The sequence below is a fragment of the Aspergillus nomiae genome (assembly GCF_001204775.2).
Source record: "Aspergillus nomiae NRRL 13137 chromosome Unknown contig00073, whole genome shotgun sequence".
Taxonomy (NCBI): domain Eukaryota; kingdom Fungi; phylum Ascomycota; class Eurotiomycetes; order Eurotiales; family Aspergillaceae; genus Aspergillus; species Aspergillus nomiae.
In genome coordinates this window covers 1-18,696 of record NW_015378128.1, presented here as the reverse complement: position 1 = coordinate 18,696, position 18,696 = coordinate 1, and the positions used below count along the sequence as shown (strand labels likewise).

Below are 18,696 nucleotides of genomic sequence, written 5' to 3'. Positions count from 1 at the left end.
CTCATGCCATGTACTTGGTATGTTACATGCAACACATAAGCTCAGCCATTTAGAACCATGGATTCGACAAAGAAATTCCATGTCCGGCAAAAACGGTAAGAAATGTCCAATCAGGGCTTGCCCCACCCGTGTCTCAGAAAATCTGGACCATGTTCCAGACTTCAAACCAACCGATGGCCTTGATTGGGGATCCAAAATAGCAGTCGGGAGTCAAGCTGGCTTCCCACCAATCAGCGGTGCCCGGTGGGGTCGAAAACTATTTTTTGCAGGGTTTGTTGTTTTTCAATATTTCGCCATGAATGGAGAGGGACTTTTCAATGAAGTTAGTCTGTTGGGCCCCCGTTCCCAATGGGGACTTTTCCAACTGCTCACGCGTGGACGGGGAAACGACTGTCGACACGAAAGGTCACTATTAAAAGCATCACGCGTGGGATCGCCTGAGACATTCGAGTCAGGGTCTCGTTCGACGTCACTCATGGATTTTTTGATCATCGATCTTCTTCTCCCGTACAAGTGATCGTCCGCCGAGAAAAACAGAAAGACTCCCCCTAACCCCACTGGATTTACAGACCAACGGTACTCCGTACGTACTGTCAAACGTTCCGAGGAGTTTGGGAGCCAAAGGATGACGAACTAGGTTTGATATGTTCCAGGCCCATCTCCACTGGTTACCCACTCTTTCGCCTTCCTATCTATCCTTCTTGCTGTCACTTTTTATCTGTCGCATCCATCGTGCATACCTTCGTTCGTCTTCCTATTTTTCCGGGTTGCCCTCTTTTGGATGTCTCATTGCTCCTGCGACATTCTTTTTACTTTTCTCTTTTCATCGTGCCCGTTCCTCTATCCTCTAATCTATTCTATTTATTCCCTTCAATCCATGTCGCCTTGATCGTCAAGGCATCATGGATACTAGTGCTCTATGGCGGCGTGAGGATACGACAGAGCAATTCCTGAAGCTCATCCAGGATCCCTTCAAATCCGCTGTAAGTATATTGTCCGTGCTTTGATTTATTTTTATCTTTTCCCACCTTCTCGCTCGCAGATGGCCCACAGTTTATCTCCCTATATGACTTTCCCTTAAGAGCCACTGAGCTAACCTGGTCAGTTTCAAGTCAATGCCGTCTGGGCTTCGTTGGCCACCTCCGCCGGTTCTTCCGTCCTCCTCGCCCTACTCTTTTCGCTGTTCCGACCTCGACACACGGTTGTCTACGCCCCCAAGGTTAAACATGCAGATCGCAAACATAGCCCTCCCCCGGTGGGAAAAGGTTTCTTTGCCTGGGTTAAACCGGTTGTGCGCACGAGAGAGCCAGAGCTCGTCGACTGCGTTGGTCTCGATGCCACTGTCTTCCTGCGTTTCACCAAGATGTGTCGCAACATTTTCATCTTCCTGAGCATAATCGGCTGCGGTGTCATGATTCCCCTCAACTTGACGCAAAGCAACAAAAGCTCTAGAGCAACGTTATCTGCTTTCGTGACGATGACTCCGCTTTATGTCTCTGTTCAAGCTATTTGGGGTCAAGTTGTCTGCGCCTGGGCTTTCGACTTGATTGTCGCATTTTTCCTTTGGAGGAATTACAAGGCCGTTTACGCGTTACGGAGAAAATACTTCCAGAGTTCTGATTACCAGCGTAGTCTTCATGCCCGGACTTTGATGGTACATATCTTGCCCTGCTAATGGAGCGACGATGCAATACTTCGGTGCTTATACTGACCGTTACTTTCTAGGTCACTGATATTCCCTCCGCAGCACGATCGGACGAGGGTGTGATGCGTCTGGTCGATGGTGTTAACCCCACCGCGGCTCTACCCCGTGCCACTATCGGCCGTAACGTGAAGGGTCTTCCCAAACTCATCAAAGAACACGAGGAAGCAGTGCGCCAGCTCGAGTCGGTATTAGCGAAATATCTCAAAAACCCCGATCGACTACCGGCTAACCGACCTATGATACGGCCGCCCCGCAAAGAGAAAGGCGCTGAGACGCCCGCCAAGGTAGACGCCATCGATTACTTGACTGATCGGATTCAGTTATTAGAAGAAGAGATCCGGCACGTTCGCGGGTCGATTGACAAGCGAAATGCCATGCCGTTCGGTTTCGTCAGCTGGGAGAAGATTGAACACGCTCATGCTGTCGCTTACACTGCACGGAGAAAACGGCCACAGGGAACAACGATTAGGCTAGCGCCACGGCCAAATGATCTCATCTGGGAAAATCTGCCTTTGTCAAAGCAGGCACGAAAATGGAAGCGTTTCGTCAACGTCATCTGGGTCTCGATCCTGACAGTCTTGTGGATCGCTCCTAACGCCATGATTGCCATCTTCTTGTCCAATTTGAACAACCTGGGATTGGTCTGGCCGGCTTTTCAAACGTCCCTTAACGGCAACCCACACGTCTGGGCTGCTGTCCAGGGTATTCTATCTCCCGCCATTACGTCCTTGGTGTATGTCATCCTACCCATCATCTTCCGCCGGCTGTCCATCCAAGCTGGTGATGTAACCAAGACTTCTCGAGAGAGGCATGTGCTTCACCACCTTTACTCATTCTTTGTCTTCAACAATCTCGTCGTATTTTCACTATTCTCGGCCGCGTGGACATTCATTGCAGCTGTTATTGACAAGAAGGAGGATGAGAATGCTTGGCAAGCTATGGTCGATGGAGGCTTCTACTCCAAGGCCGTGAGTGCGTTGTGTAATGTGTCTCCCTTCTGGGTGACATACTTGTTACAGAGGAATCTAGGAGCGGCGATCGACCTCGTGCAGCTAGTTCCCTTGATTTGGGTGTGGTTCTCCAAGACCTTTCTGGCACCAACGCCGCGACAGGCCATCGAATGGACAGCACCGCCTCCATTTGAGTACGCAAGCTACTACAACTATTTCCTATTCTACGCCACCGTAGCGTTATGCTTTGCGACTTTGCAGCCCATCGTTCTGCCAGTCACTGCTCTCTATTTCGGGTTGGATGCGATGATGAAAAAGTATCTCCTGCTGTATGTGCTTGTGACGAAGAACGAGTCCGGGGGGCAGTTCTGGCGTGTTATCTTCAACCGTATGGTCTTTGCAGCTATTCTGGCCAACGCGGTTGTTGCGCTGGTGGCTACGGCTAATGGCACCTGGACAATGGTTTTCTGTGTAATCCCATTACCTTTTCTGCTGCTGGGGTTCAAGTGGTACTGTGTGCGGACGTTTGATATTGACATGAAATATTACAACCGTGCGAATCTGAGCGACGCTGAAGCCTTGGAGACTGGGAAGTCGAGCAAGAAGGGGTCAGATCGACTCAGTTCCAAGTTCGGCCACCCGGCACTCAACAAACCGCTAATCACCCCGATGGTACACGCAAAGGCCGCCGATGCGCTAAAGCGTATCTACCGGGGTCGTTTAGGCGCTTCTGTAGTGGAGGGTGAGTACACAGATATTGCGATGGATCCCATGTCAGCATCCCATCCCGGAAAGTCCAAGATGGAACCCTCGGAATCCGCCCCATTCGAGGTTGTTCCTGAGAACCATCTCGACTTTTCCTACTTTAAGGACCGGCCGGATTTCCGTGACGAGTTTGGCGGGGGTATCTATGGCCGGCCGGAAGACTTGATGACCGAACGCTCGCACACGCCGAGGATCGGGCTAGGCGAGTGGTCGCCAACATCATCACGAGCAGCGTCTCCAACGCCATCGCTACCCTCCATATCCGGATTGAGACAGTACGATGGCTATGACGCGAGTACTACTGAACTCGTCCATCCTGCGTTCCGCACCCCTCTGTCTCACTCCGAAAGTGGCCTGGTGGGCAACGGACTCTATCAGCATGACGATGAGAGTGAAGCACGATTGCTCAGTCAGGCGCAGGGGCCAGCTATGACAGAGAGCGCTCACCCATTCAATCGATGGCGGCCAGGAGGTTACGGGCCTGTGGAACAGGAAGATCCCAGAACTTCTTACGACTACTACCGCAGACCACAATAGCTGTGATTAACGACATTACCCGAATATACCATACATTGATTTCTTTTCTTTTTTTTTTTGTTTTGTTTTTGTTTCTTTGTTTCTTTGTGGTTGTTTTATAGAGCTTTGGGGTGTATTGGATGACTGGACGGGGTCAACGGAAGTAACGCTGCATATACGTGCATATGATCTGGATATCTGTGTTGTATTATATGAGCCGAATTGATTGTACATAGAAGCGACCAACGTGGGACGATGTATTCAGCTAGGTAACGGTTCGTTGTCTTGTATGTGCTGTACTTGAGTTCGCTGGAATGGGCTCCAAGGTGTATCAATTACCCGATTGGGTGGAGGCCAACTCTCGGAACTCGGATGCCTTGTTTGTTCTCTCCCCTGACAACTTTATGTCTGTACTTTCACTTAGCTCCCCCCCCTTTAATCGAACACCCTCTGCGATGAGGTTGTTGGTCTCCCTTAGTTCCCTTGTCACAGGCTGACCTCCATCGACAAACCGTTGCCTTCCCCTCTTTCCACGTCGCATCACACCACCATTCATTACCGCGGCCTACGCAAACAACCGCACACCGAGGTGCTCAAATACGCACCGAGCCACGTTGTCTCCGGGAAATTCCCTGGATTCCTTGGACTTCCTGGTGAATGCTCATGGTCGCTACTCGGTGGTAACCACCTTCGACAGCCGTTTGGACTGGTTTTCAATTGCCGTTATACCCCGATAGCAGCGCTCCAGTAAATCGATCGCCGAACAATCTCGAGGACGGAACGAAATAAACATACATACTTCGCACGTATAAAATGGCGTGGTATTCATTATTTCCAGCCGACCTCATCTATGTCGAAAACTGGATCGCCCGACTCTTTGTATGTATTTCATGTTGTGCAGTTGGTACCGATGCCTCCCAGAACATGCGCGCTAACTATCTTCTTATCGCAGCTCGTCCTAGGCCTCATCACCATCGCTCCCTGGGCTACACTTATCTTCTTCGACGTGTCCCTCTACATCTGGCGGATGTTGACGTATGAGCTCCCCGTAATCGGCGGCAGGGCGAGGGGGAGACAGCGGCCTCGTGCGCCCAGCCTGAATGAAAGACCAAATGGCCAGCGGAGGGCCTTTGTGCTAGCAAGCTACGAGGCACCTGGGACTGAAAAGGAAGAGAACAACGGGCTAAAACGAAAGTAATCGAGGAATACGTCTAGTTGAAATACTTTGGCACGGGACTTCGTGGTATTTGAGGTAGAGCGCCTCCTGGTGAGGTAGTCGACTACGGTGCGCATTCCATTTTGCCCGCCGGTTGTTATCTCAGTATGCACATTTGACTTTATTCTTGCTTTGCCTTCTTCATTTCGGACATATTTTGCAGCAGATCTTGGCGTTGGCTATTGTGAGCTTGCCTGATCTGTGACTTATCTAGCGGTCTGAGTTGTCTTGTTCATTTGATACCCCTCTTTATATATACCAGACCCACTACTGAAATATCATTGACTTTTGTATGCGCGGGACTCACGATGAAAAGGGACCAGATGTTCGGTGCTCTGAGCAATCGGCGTTGAACGGGGTTGCCGACCAATCGCAAGACCGAGAATTATCTAATCCTGCAATGAGGATGGGAACTATATCCATCTCTCCGCACCCATGACTCCTCCAGCCTGCAATCGGGCTTCCATTGAACAGGGAACCCAGAACAAGTGACTACAATAACATGGGGCTCTCTATGCTCGACGCAGTAGCCACCTACACGAAGAGGATGCCACTAGCGTTTCTCATTCCCCTGCTAGGGGTTGGCCTTGCCATTTGGAGATATGTATGACTGGGCCCCGTACACTTGAGACGACATTTTGGCTCACGGGCTCAGAAACCAGCCGTCTCCAACGACCGCCCACCAAAGCCGACATCCCACAATGATAGCCAAAAGACATACCCGCCCATCGAACCCCTCCCGGAATTCAACTGGGAGACTACGGAGCCATTGAAGTTCCGGCCCTTTAAGCCAAAGTACCACTTGACGATGGGTATGTCTCAAACAACCAGAGTCATCAGAACTGGGTATGGGCTTGATACTGATTCCGCCAAGCATTATCGAACCTGGACCCCTCGGCACTCATTCAGATGGACAAAACCTACAAAGACAGACTAGCCATTCGGTCCTCGCTACTTCAGAAATATCCCGACGTTGTCGTCGGAGTCAATAGCGAGACCGATCCGCGAATTTACGCCGCCATCCGAGAGTTATACGTCTTCGTTGTCGGGACATATCTCCCCACACGGTACCCTCGGATGTTCCGACTGACTTCCGATGACAACAGCAAGACAGGAACAGAAACCAAGACAATCCTCGAGAGTCTGGTCACAGGAGCCAAGATCCCATTACACTTCAATGAATCCGAACCCGGATCCAGGACAGGGCGAAAAGAACTCGAGACCCTAGGTACGCTCGTGGACGAGGAGTTTCTTATTCTCCTCCCTGAATCCCCCTCAACCCACCCCTCAACCAACCAAGGAGAATCTGAAAAGTACATCCTAGAAGCGTATACAACCTTCTTCCCCTCCGGCTTCGACACGCGCAAGAAGCTCGGCCTCCGACTCGCGTCCATCCATACCCCGGTCCCGGGGTATAAGGAGAAGCTTGAGCGTAGCATGGACCGGTTCTTTGCGCGGGTCGAGGTCGGCCAGTTTGTGCAGAGGGTCAATTGGAGTATTACTACCAATTCGGAATTGTTTGCTGCGTTTGGCGGCGTGCACGGGGACGAGAGTGAAGGGGAGAAGGCTTTGAAGTGTGGGGAATTGGACGTGGACTCTACAGTTTTGCGGTGTGAACGGCAGACGTTGCATCGTCTTCCTCAGAGCAAGGCATTGGTGTTTGCGTTCCATACATACACGGATCCGATCCAGATGGTCAAGGATGAAGGGCTGGGAGAGGATCTGGCGGCTGCTATTGATGGGTTGAAAGAGGGGAATGTGCCTGCAATGCATTGGTACAAACGGGGGCCAGTTTGGGGCGAGGCTGTGAAAGCGTTTCTGCGCTCGTAATCATTTTTCGTTGTTGTTTCTTCATTCTATTACTTTTATTGGTTTCTTGATTTATCATATCCAAGTCAGATCATTCCTTAGCCTTTTATAAGGTGATTTACTGCAGTCTCTGCACGACCTTGATCAAGTCAGCGGACACGCCCATGGCAGTCACATCACCGCCAGCACCGCTGCCCTGGACAACGAGGGGGTTACCACCGTAACGCTTCGTGTAGAAGCTGATGATGTTGTCACTGCCCTTCAGACCAGCAATGGAGCTATCCTTATCGAAGTACTGCAAACCGACACGGACCTCCTTCTTACCAACGTCAATGCTGCCAACGTAGCGCACAACCTTACCTTCCTTCTCAGCAGCCTCCTTAATAGCCGACATCTGGCCATCGAACTCGGGCAAGCGGGTCATGAACTCCTTGATACCATCCGCAGTGGAGGGCACCGACTCGAGCTCCTTAGGAATCAGCGACTCAATCGGGAACGAGTCGGGAGACTGGACCTCCAGACCGGCGATACGCGCCAAAATAGTCAGCTTACGGGCGACATCCATACCGTTCAGGTCGTCACGGGGATCGGGCTCGGTGTAGCCGAGATCCTTGGCCTTCGCCACGACCTCGCTCCACTTTGCGCCGGACGGCCCAGACACCGGGGCGAAGGTGTTGAACAGGAAGGACAGCGTGCCGGAGAAGACACCCTCGATGCGGGTGACCTCATCGCCGGTGCTAACGAGGTCGCGGAGGGTGGAGATCACGGGGAGGCCTGCGCCGACGGTGCTCTCATGGTACACGAGGGCCTTGCCCTCTGCAGCGGCAGCGAAGATGTCCTTCCACAGGGAGAGGTCGGAGGAGAAACCCTTCTTGTTGGGGGTGACGATGGAGATGCCCTTGCGGAGGAAGACGGGGTAGGAGCTGGCGAGGGTGAGGTCGCTGGTGTTGTCGACGAGGATAGAGCGACCGGGGGCGGAGGAGAGGTAGGAGGCAATCTCGTCGACGGAGAGAGCACCCGCTTTGACTAGGGAGGGGGTCTCGACGGCGGTTTTCCAGTCTGCGGCGGGGATGGCGGGGGAGTAGGCCGGTGTCGGAGACTGGAGGGTCTGGCTAGAGCGAGCGAGGAGGACGAGCTTGGGGGCATTGGGAAGACGGGCAAGTTGGCTCAGGAAGGCTGTGCCTACACCTCCGACTCCTGCGACGCTGTGAGTATTTTGTTTGAGAATTGGGGTATGTAGTGTATGAGTGTTGTTGTTGTTGTTGGTTGTAGATGTTTTTTGGTACATACCAATGACACCGAGATAGACGGGGCTCGACATGATGATAGGCAATTGATCGTAAACTGGGCTTGAATGGTAACCGGAAGTAAACCAGATATCTAAGACGAGAATAAGCACCACCAAAAAGACCAGGGAAGCAGAGAGACGTACGAACAGAAGAAGTCGAATGAAGATGGAATGACAAGTCTGGAGGGGTCCTTCCGCGGGGCCATCTATGAAGGGTCCTTAGTCATACCTGCCTATTCCCACTTAGTCCACATCAGTTCAATCACGCCTTATCGATTACGGCCGCATTCCCATATCTCCCTTCAAAACTTCTACATCTTACTCCAACACCTCCAACAATCCCCAATAATGTCGAATCCAAATTCGCTATACGGCATCCCTCGCTCTAAATCAACCTCCCAATCCCAATCCAATTCCCCTTCTTCCTCCACGCTCGCCTTCACGACAGCTCTTTCCTCCCTCATCAACAAAGACGCCAACGCCTCCACCCGCGGCCGACCCCGACCATCCAAAACCACCAAGTCAGACATCTTCGCGCATCCCAACAAAGGCGCCCAGAAACGTGCCGCCGCTGACCTCCGCGATGATGACACTCACCAAACACACCAGCGGTCCCAAGATATCGGGGGCGTAGACACGGCCACGCTGCACCGCTCCAAGCGGCGGATGGAGGAGAAGGCGCGGATGTACGAGGACCTCAAGAAGGGGCTGTATCTGGCGGCCGGGAGCGACTCGGAAGAAGAAGAAACGCAGGACGAGTATCTGGCGCGACTACGGCGGCGGGAGAAAGAGGGGCTGGTGGATTTCGATCAGAAATGGGCAGATGCCCAGCGAGGCAAAGGCTCTGGGAGTGATGGCGAGGAGGAAGAGGAGGAGGATGATGATGATGATGGAAATGCTTCGATTGTGTCCTATGAGGATGAGCTTGGTCGGACTCGTCGGGGGACCAGGGCCGACGCGGCTCGTGCGGCCCGGTTGAAGGAAGAAGCAACCGAACAGGGTGACGCGAAGGAACGTTGGCGTCCTTCCCGGCCGGACAATCTGATCTACGGGGCTGCTGTGCAGGCGGAGGCGTTCAATCCTGATGCGGGCCTGGCGGCGCAGATGTCGTATCTGGCTAAGCGGAGAGACCGGTCTCCTACTCCGGAAGAGACGCATTATGATGCGGACGCGGAGGTCCGGAATCGGGGTACCGGATTTTATGCCTTCTCCAAGGATGAGAATGTGCGTCGGCAGCAGATGGAGGAGCTTATGAACGCGCGAGATGAAACTCAGCGTGAGCGAGAAGTCCACCGAGCGAGAAAGGCGGAGCGAGAGCGGGTGAAGGATGAACGGAGGAAGAAGATTGGAGAGCTACGGTCAAAAAGGCAAGCAGAGATATTTCTTGCTAAGCTGGGAGATGTTGGCGTTTGATGTCTTTTTCTGTATATTATGCTCTAAGTTTTCTAAGATACCCCTGTGCTTTGCTAGATCATGATATTCATTTCTTTTATTTAATCTTGTGATCTTGAAAAGATATTGAGTAATCAATTTTTCTTTTTTTTTTCTGAATAACCTGCAAGTTCAGAAGAGTAGTTCCCAAAAAAAAATGATGTCTTGCGCAGGCGATTATCAGCCAGCTGAATTCAGACCCAAACCACCCCATCAAGGCGTGGCAGGGCGACCTTTTTTAATTTGTAGCATCAAAAGAGACCAAAATACCACCCGGTTAGCTTCGTTAGCTCATGAAGTCGTAAGCATAAGTCATTAATCGTGATTGTTCAATAATTAGGATAATATAACAGTATCGTGGATGTTGGGCATCATTATAAAAATGGAGATTCTTTGCTTTTCCTGCTTTTGTTTATTCATATAATCCCACCTTTTTATATCTGTGTAATGCGATGTTGACTGGTGAAATAGACCATGGTATGGGGAAGTCGAAAGAAAAGGTCAGCGGCTAGCGAGGTCGGCAATAGTCTGGATGAATCCTTGCGCATCTGAAAATCCGGAATCAGTACACTGTAGGTATCATGAAACATCATGAAACATATTAATAAAGAAATAAAGTGACCAACCAGAGCGATTCGAAAACTTTATTATGTGCTCTCCCCTGGACGTGCATGGTGGGTCATAGTGATCAAATGTGAAGATTGTCCGATGAAGTTCGCGTAATAGAACAACTCTTGAATCAGCTTGACGGATCCAACCTCGCGTGCCAATATGATTCGTGATGAATGCCGTCCAAACTGGAGCCCTATATCAGATTACCAATGAGTAAATGATCCAGTTTCATCTCATCGCCGGGAACCCCACCGTTTCATTTCCCCTTTATGTACTGATGCCTGGAGTCTTATGGCGCCAGATGTTCGGTCTTTGTATATGCGTAGCGCATGAAGGAAGTTGTCGTCAACAATAGGCCTGCAACTTCTCAGTCAGTACACCGCCCACTTGGCTTGCTATTAAGAATGCCCATACCCCCCAAAGAGCTCCTCTTCATCGTCTAACTCATAATCACGGATGCGATCCACTGGTCGGCCACAGTCCTGAGAGCGAAGAGCCAGGAACGTGCAGAAAAACAGTACCATATCTGTTCAATCATTCAGTGCCGTGCTCAAAGACGTAGGGGCGGAAGAGTTGATACGCACGCTCAAGTGTACTGAACTTGAGATTGGCCCATAACACAAGTTCCTGGCCGCCACGGCGCCGTCGGCACAACTGCAGACAGGAGCCGACACGAATAATTTCCAGCATATTCAGAGGGAGGCAGTGGTAGTCACTGGAGCGGGGCGAGCGAAAAGTCTTGCATACGATGCGCGCTCGGTGGTCGTCTTCTCGTACATATAAATACACACGTAAATCCGAATCACCATTAAAGGCTCTGGGACATATTAGCAAAAGGCATGGAAGGGGGAAGCTTCAAAACGCGTACAGCTGGAAAAGCTCCTCGAACCCCGTCTCATTGAGCCATCGCTTTACCCCGGGGGTTAGGTCACCAAGACATTTAGAACTAAGCAAATATCAGTCCGGATGATCTTTGGCTGCGCTATAGCCTCTTACCTTTCACCAACATATGGGATCCGAGTCGTTGCACGTGCGTCTTTGAAAACATTTTTTGCCCAATGGTCACTAACGATGTTGGAACCCAGGGAGTGACTCGTGGCTGAACTAGTGAAAGGGGATCCAGGTGCATCTGGGGCGGATGGTGGGACATCTGAGAAATTTCCGGACGCGGGAGAAAGTGGTGAGTGCGGAGACGTATGAGAAGGCCTTGCTCGTTCATAGGACCTCCTATTGCGAGGCCGACGGTCGCTAACCGGGCTGCCAGGCTCAGTGCTATGGCTACTGGGAGAGGACGGTGTGCTGAGAGACATGCTGCCCAGCTGGTGGGGCAGTCGACTGCATTGCTGGGCTAGCAACCCTTTCACACCGTTGCGAAGGCTAGCCATGAACGAGGCATCAGGGAACTTGCTATCCAACCCAAGGAAATTAGTATGCTCACAACATATTAGTGGCAAGGCGTTGAAGTGGAATGACATACTCAATCATATGATCCTCCAATTCATTCAAAAACGTCTTGTACCTGGCTAAGCGTGTTGGGGGTGAATCCTTCCCCTCGTCCCGGAAGAACTCACATAGTTCAATCCAGGTTCGACGATAGACATCTCTGGTAGAACCTCTGCGCACTTCGAGATCACCGAAGAAATCGACGATATCCTCGAGGGTAATTTTCAAGCTAGTACGGACCAATTCGAGGTCCGGCTGCACGATGGCCAGGTTATGCTGATGTCGACGATCGTTTGTCAGGTTATCCAACCTCTTCAAAGCTGAACTGATGGCAAAAAGGTCCGCGATAAGGCCAGTGAGTTCCGCTTCATGGCCGGGGAGGTGCTCACGAAATGCACGGAAGCCAGCGGCCACGTCCTCTGCGTTATCGGCGGAAGTACGCAGGGCCATATTGGACGTTTGCCTTTAAAGGGCCATGCAGATACATACACATATAAGAGAAAGATATGTATTATATATATAAAGCCCTCGCGTGGCACTTGAACAGAATATAGGGAGGGGAGGGGGATATTATATGATAGTCGGTGAGGTATAGTGAAGAGGGCACGGAGATAACCCTGCCAGCGATCTTATATTGGACAAGAAAGGGTAAAAAACTAAAAAAGAAAGAAATTGGGGACAAGAAGGTTAAAGCTAAATAAACCTGTTCATAAGGGTAAGTCGGAACAGATTTCGCTGTGGAGGGGTGACCCGACGACAACTCAGTCGTAGAATAATGCAATGAGGGCGTTCGAGGAGAGTGTTGTGCGATCCGCATGCATCGTATCGACTGAAGACCACGCACTGAGGAACTAAAGGATTAGTGCTCTGCCGGATTGACCCCCCGAATGGTAGGAGCGAGAAAAAGAGACCAGCGAGCCTTTCACAGCCAGACCGAGCTCAAAAATCAATTTCTTGTAGAACCCAAGGGGAATCAGATAACCCATCAATTATCAATTAAACAATCATCTGTCGCGAGAAGAAATGCGGGTCAAGAATGCCGTCAAGTGGGGCAAAGATCGAACCTGATAGTCAATGGAACGAGCCCTAGAAACACCAAGCCATCCATGACCCTCACTTGCGGCTCTCATGCTGACCATGGCTTGAAACGCATAGGGTAATTGCCCTCCAAGTGTCTAACTGACTTGGGGTCGTTGACGTGTCCATAGCGGAGAAGGGACAAAGCCAATAAACGAGGAGCGGAGCTGCACTGGCGCCATTGAGCGGTGATGGACAGGCTGGACAGACTAGACTGACAGTGTAACTCACCACATCCCCCCCCCCAACACACACACAGCTTGTCACCGTTTAACGCAAGGATTCATTCCCGTTCGAGGGAAGAAACGATTGATCCTTTGCTGAAGAAAACTCCGAGAACAATGAGACAACAAAGGGTTCACCAAAAGCCGGGCATCGGAAGACAAGTAAGTCCATTGCCGGTGGCTGACCTGCAGCTGCAGCAAGAAAGAAGGAGGCTTCGATGGAGTCACGTTAACGGGTGGGAATTCCCGTGTCGCTGACCAAATCACGAGACAATCATTGACTCGGACGAACCCCCTTCTTGGATCAAAGCGAAGGGTGTAAACCTATCCATGACTATAGTACTGGCAAGCGGGCAAACAGACTTAGTAGGTGGATAATCTCGACTCATCCAACTTCTCCGTCATTCAAACCACGTATGAGCTGCTATCTTTGAACACGGGAGAAGAACCACCAATATTCTTCACATATCATGCGAAGGCCCACTCTCCATCATGAACATATGGCTTGGAACGGACTGATTTCTTGCTTATACAACGCCCAGTGGTCTTCCCGACCCTTGACAGGAACAGATAAGCTGGTTCCACTACGATCGAGACTGAGAAGTAATGTCTAGTTCAGCGAGGACCGACCTTCTTAGCAGGAAGGCGAACGATAAATGTAATGAAGGTCAATCCGAAGCTCCGGGTGCCGAAGACGTTTAGGATTCAGAGGCACCCACCATGAATGCCTGAAACCTTCGTTTCTTGACATTTTGCTCTGTTCAGGGGAGACCAAGCTTTGCCCTACAAGTTTAGGTCATCATCTTTGTAGAGAATCTCAACATTTGCAAATTTTTCTGAGTCCAGTCGTGATGTGCCGATACAGACTGCATCATGTAGAGCAATAGTAACGCTCCCCATCCTTTGACTCTTCTTCTCATCTTGGCCGTATATATTAGAATCAATCCAACGCACCACAGGCGTTCGGCAACCCTTCTTGGGTAGACACACAGCTCTAGATTTTAGTACACAAATCCTATTGCTTCTGGGTGGTTAGTATAGCAAACACGTCGAACCATATGTGATTTCTGCCTGACGGATATTCATGATCCTCAGATATCCACCAACACGCCAGTTAGAGAATAGTAGCGCGATGCATAAATGCCGGAACAAGCACAGTTGCGTGCGGAAAATAGGTGTGTGCCCTAGCGTATGTATGTACATATACTTGACCGTGTTGGCCGCTTTTGTTTGGATGGCATTGCTCACGACCGCATATCTCTAGTCTCATAGCGTAAGCAGACTGTGTTGTGTCAGAATATTAGTAGGTACTGGGTGACAGTTAAGAGGGGACCTTGGGTCTTAAGCTCTATCTATAAGAGTCTAGCCACTGAACTGGTGGCAACTGACGATAGTTGATTTGCGGTTTCAGGCATCAAGGCGACGACCGGAGATATCGGAAGTACGGAACGCGCGCGTCCAACACGTAAACAAGTTTACCCCCGCGTCATCACTGGAGCTTGGGCCAGATGATGCCGGAGAGCTCCCTTGCAATTCGACAGCTTCAACACCAACACAAGCCTTAGAGAAATTGATTCACCTATGTTCTTATTCCCAACACCTCCATCATACTCGAGAAAAAAACCTAAATATTCATTATGGCACGAAAGCCGCTGGGGCGATCAACAGAGAAAAGGTAAGGATGCGGTTGATTAGGCTAGTGTACAGCAGATTTTGCTTGCCTCAACAGCTTCAATTCATATTTCACCATAGATACTCAAAACAAGGTTCTCCCGCCGATCTGGTATACAGCGCCGGGCTCCCTCGATTTAAGTCAAATTCGTCCCAAAGCCGCCAGTCCATACAGTAAACATGTCCCATTGAAGATCCTTCATGAACAGAAAAGCAAGGAGAAACCACCGTCATCCCATACCAGAAACCATCGAGTAAAAGGAAACATAAGAGGCGACAAATACAAGTCAGGCAATTAGCGGGAATAAACAACACGAAACGCCAATCGGTCAAGATTTACAAGACCTGCGAGGGGAAGAAACAGCTTAAGAAGATTCCTCATCCTCCTCGGCTTGGGCCTAATATTCAGTCCATTAGCATTGTCCACATTCAAGAGGCGACCAGGGTCTCATACGTTGTAGCTCGCCTTCTCGTCTTCGTAACGCTTCTTGTCGGCGGCAGCCTTCTCCTCATAGGGACGGCGCTCAGTGTCGCTCAGGGCCTTCCACTTCTCACCGAGCATCTTGCCAACCTGACCTGTCCGGAAGTTAGCTGATCCGATCAGTGATACACCTCGAGTTTGCGTATCTTACCGAAAGAGATGCCGGGGTTCTCTTCGCGAACCTTCTCGCGGTTATCATTGGCGAAGAACATGTACGCGGAGAGACCACGCTTGGGTGCGTTGGGGTCTACAGACCAGATCAGTCAGTGCGCTTCAAGAGATATAGACGGGGAACATACCCTTCTTCTTGCGCTCGACGCGGGTACCCTTGGTCTTACGTGTGGTCTTCTCCTTAGGCATCTTTGATGTGATCTGTTGAGAACAAAGCCCTGTTAGAAGGTTCGAAGCCAAGAGAACTTGCCAGTGTCAAGAGCGACTTGGGCACGTTGGCAAGGATGGAGTGCAGATGACGAGAACAAAGAAAAATTAAAAGAATAATGAAGGAAACAAATCAAGTCGGGGGCGACTAATGCGACTATGCGCGCGGTGGGAAAAGTACGGTGCGGCCAGAGCGTAAAAGCGCGCGCCCCAAACAAGTCCGATCGCGGGCGCAAGTCAAGGCAGAACACGAAAAAGAAAAAGCGCGCAAGAGACCTACCCGACAATTGACTCAAAAGAAAATCAAGAGCAATGTTTTGAGGTCGGCAGTTTTGGCCTGTTGGGGAGTAAAGTCAGTTTGGGTTCAAGCATTATTTCTGGAACTATATAGTTGCCGTCGCAGATGCGCGACAGTGAGATCGCGAAGCCATGACGAAAAATCAAGGGAAATGACATTCAAGGAAAGCCTTCACAATGGAAACAAACAGTTTTAAAAGAAAGGAATAATTGCGTTTGGTTGTGTGAAACCAATGTGAGAAGTGCGAGTGTTTACTAGTGAACTCACCGATGCGGATATGCAGTACTTTTTTGTATGGGGAGGAGAGAATTGTATGGGAAGCGTAGTGAGGGAGAGTAGGTAGAGTGAGAGAGAGAGGGAGAGGGGAGAGTAGTAGTAGTAGGAGAGAGAAGAGAGAGACGGGAGGGCGGGCCACTACCTACCTACTCACTCACAACTTACGAAGGGGGGAAGTGGGCAGCACAGCAAGGGAAGTCGGCTGGCTGCGACTGGCTATGGTGTGTTCGGGGAATGGGTGGTATTGTATCATACATGTCATGTACGGCTCTTCCTCGGTCGTCCCTACAACGGATCAACACTGTCATTTTCATCCAACACCCGCCCTTTTCTTGAACAGGGGGACTACTGAAGCTGCAGAAACTTCCTCTGACTGAATTACTGTTGGCTCTCGGGCTTTTTTGAGCTCATCTGGTAAGACAAAAATCGGCAGAAACGAATTCGCGTTGATGAATTGCTTCGACACAGCTCCACTATGAACTAGTGTACGGTATGATACAAGACGGTCACAATACCTGAATCAGCCGCCGCCACTTATCAGGTTACCTACTTTTCCACCATGTGGATAAATTACCTCAGGTAAAATACATACACCACAGTATCCATTGATTGACGGAATATGGACGGCGGTGGTAGTAGTACCGTACAGTAGTAACGTCGTAGTACTTCCAGGTTCCCATAGTACTCCGTACTAGTAGTGATTTCCTTTCCATCCTCCAAAAATCTCCGTACCGTGTATGTATATCCTCCGTGCCCCCATGTAGTCTTCCTAGTCAACTTCGATACGACTTCACCACGCCTTTGTACTGCATATTAGCCAATTTGAGTAGGCCTGAATGATTTAATATGGGCGAATTTGCTAGAATCTATGCGGGGTATAATTTTGTAGCAGCATAATCTCTGCTACGCATAACTTTCATCCATCCTGTGATGAACAGCCTGAGTACCACTAACCTTTCATTAATAAGTAAGCCCATGCTTTGGGGTTAGTTCTAGTACATTGCTGGAGTATCTTATACTATGTACCAGCTGCTTCTTGATTTCCCTTCGGGGCTCGCTTCCCTGTTAAACCTATCGTTGAAGAAGCCCGATGATCATTTCATTATTCGTCCATTCCCCTCGGCGCTTGTGCCAGTTACATGTGCTGCGTCCGGCGCAATTCGGCTTGGACATGGATACCTATCCGTGAGAACCGTTTGATTTAATATGGATATTGCCTCTGCTAGTATGGATTTATATGGTTATACATCCAAGGGCCCCTTGCACGGGCAACGGGATGCTTGATCGAATTGATGTGTACGGGGCGACGAGGAGGTACCCAAGCACCATTGTATGTACCTTGCACAGTCTTTCCAATGACATTAAATAGCGCTCTTCTCCTGGCATGCAGTCATCTACCAATGAGAGAGGTAGTCGTAGTCTTAAGGGATAGATAGCTAGACACATAGCTCAGTAGTAAGTTTTTTAACGCAAAGCCACACACTCATAGCACCTACCAATGAGGCCTCTGAAAACATCAACGCCCAGCACAAGATAGCTTATGACAGTGTTAGACTAGACGAATGCTAATTGTGCTGGGTCCTCATACCACTGCTTTCATTTTTAGTTTCGCACGGTTAATCGAGCAGTATAACAATCTTGTCTCTGGAGCAGTGGTTCCAGGGACTGATTTCACTCCTATGCATTTGGGATCATTTGTACCACGGAGGACAAACGGCTGTCAGTTTGTTTCCAAGGGTCCATGTAGTGGACGACAGTCCCGGATAGTTACTTGCAATCTTACTGCAGATGATAGTTACTACTAGTTAATTAATAAAAATTGATTAATCATTTACAGAGTAGTGCCATGCAAAAGACGAAAAAATTTTGGATAAATAGATGATTGTAACAAACTAGTTGTTGGTACTGTAAGCTTTGCATAGATCACAAAATCCTGCTTACTCTTCATGATTAAATGCCACTGCATTCCACGCCAAACAGCACCATCCAGCTTACCAGCAAATACTGGACCTGTATTATTGGGGCAGTGACCGACTGTGGTATTGTAAGTAAGGCTCTGTATCTGCACATTAATAATAATGAGGGGTGATCGGATTTGGTTCCATGTGGAAACACCGGCTCCTCTTTGGCCTGATTATTTCTTTCTCCCATGCTTCTTGATACGCGCTCTTTATACGATCATACATATTATGGGGCTTATTTTTCCCTTGTCCAAAGAAAAAGAAAGGGAAAAAAAATTTATCTTTTTTTTCCTCCCAGCTCTCACAATTTGACGAAATGTGGAGCGTCTGGTGATTTTACCTGTATCTTAGCGCTGTGGACTAAGTCTTGTGGTAATTTATTTTGTTATCTGGAGGATTGAATAAACTTCCCCATCCATCTTTTTTGGGTGTGGTTGCAAAAATCGTAACTGACCATGACGAATGCGTCTTTGCCGTCATCAGCTCCGCCATGATGTCACGTGGGTCGCGCAGAATTGTCATCGTCCTCTTCAGGTTGGCTTTGTTGACATGGTTACAGACTGTGATGTAAACACACAGACAAAGACACAAAATT

General features: G+C 49.7%; 7 protein-coding genes across 7 annotated transcripts; 4 read left to right on the top strand and 3 right to left on the bottom strand.

Moving 5' to 3' along the window:
* Positions 1-902: 902 nt before the first annotated feature.
* Positions 903-3,957, top strand: ANOM_003892 (putative DUF221 domain protein; the record flags this gene model as incomplete). The annotated part of the gene is made up of 3 exons (XM_015549149.1): positions 903-983; positions 1,106-1,654; positions 1,726-3,957. 3 exons carry the CDS (start codon positions 903-905, stop codon positions 3,955-3,957), a joined length of 2,862 nt encoding a protein of 953 aa, XP_015408622.1.
* A 792-nt stretch (positions 3,958-4,749) lies between these two features.
* ANOM_003891 (uncharacterized protein) lies at positions 4,750-5,134 on the top strand (the record flags this gene model as incomplete). Its single annotated transcript, XM_015549148.1, has 2 exons — positions 4,750-4,815; positions 4,889-5,134. The coding sequence occupies 2 exons, from the start codon at positions 4,750-4,752 to the stop codon at positions 5,132-5,134; spliced, it is 312 nt and encodes a 103-aa protein (XP_015408619.1).
* A 520-nt stretch (positions 5,135-5,654) lies between these two features.
* Positions 5,655-6,982, top strand: ANOM_003890 (heme-dependent oxidative N-demethylase family protein; the record flags this gene model as incomplete). Its single annotated transcript, XM_015549147.1, has 3 exons — positions 5,655-5,756; positions 5,808-5,964; positions 6,027-6,982. 3 exons carry the CDS (start codon positions 5,655-5,657, stop codon positions 6,980-6,982), a joined length of 1,215 nt encoding a protein of 404 aa, XP_015408620.1.
* A 97-nt stretch (positions 6,983-7,079) lies between these two features.
* Positions 7,080-8,282, bottom strand: ANOM_003889 (homoserine dehydrogenase; the record flags this gene model as incomplete). The annotated part of the gene is made up of 2 exons (XM_015549146.1): positions 7,080-8,158; positions 8,252-8,282. The coding sequence occupies 2 exons, from the start codon at positions 8,280-8,282 to the stop codon at positions 7,080-7,082; spliced, it is 1,110 nt and encodes a 369-aa protein (XP_015408625.1).
* A 315-nt stretch (positions 8,283-8,597) lies between these two features.
* ANOM_003888 (CCDC174 family protein) lies at positions 8,598-9,662 on the top strand (the record flags this gene model as incomplete). Its single annotated transcript, XM_015549145.1, has 1 exon — positions 8,598-9,662. One exon carries the CDS (start codon positions 8,598-8,600, stop codon positions 9,660-9,662), a length of 1,065 nt encoding a protein of 354 aa, XP_015408626.1.
* An 863-nt stretch (positions 9,663-10,525) lies between these two features.
* On the bottom strand, positions 10,526-12,185 carry ANOM_003887 (uncharacterized protein; the record flags this gene model as incomplete). The annotated part of the gene is made up of 6 exons (XM_015549144.1): positions 10,526-10,649; positions 10,707-10,818; positions 10,877-11,109; positions 11,161-11,238; positions 11,289-11,699; positions 11,731-12,185. 6 exons carry the CDS (start codon positions 12,183-12,185, stop codon positions 10,526-10,528), a joined length of 1,413 nt encoding a protein of 470 aa, XP_015408628.1.
* Positions 12,186-14,708: 2,523 nt separating this feature from the next.
* On the bottom strand, positions 14,709-16,228 carry nhp6 (high-mobility group nucleosome-binding protein). Its single transcript, XM_015549143.1, has 6 exons — positions 16,132-16,228; positions 15,847-15,903; positions 15,488-15,560; positions 15,340-15,435; positions 15,162-15,283; positions 14,709-15,105 (listed from the first exon to the last, which is right to left on the bottom strand). Exons 3-6 carry the CDS (start codon positions 15,546-15,548, stop codon positions 15,073-15,075), a joined length of 312 nt encoding a protein of 103 aa, XP_015408627.1. The 5' UTR covers positions 15,549-15,560; positions 15,847-15,903; positions 16,132-16,228; the 3' UTR covers positions 14,709-15,072.
* Positions 16,229-18,696: the final 2,468 nt, after the last annotated feature.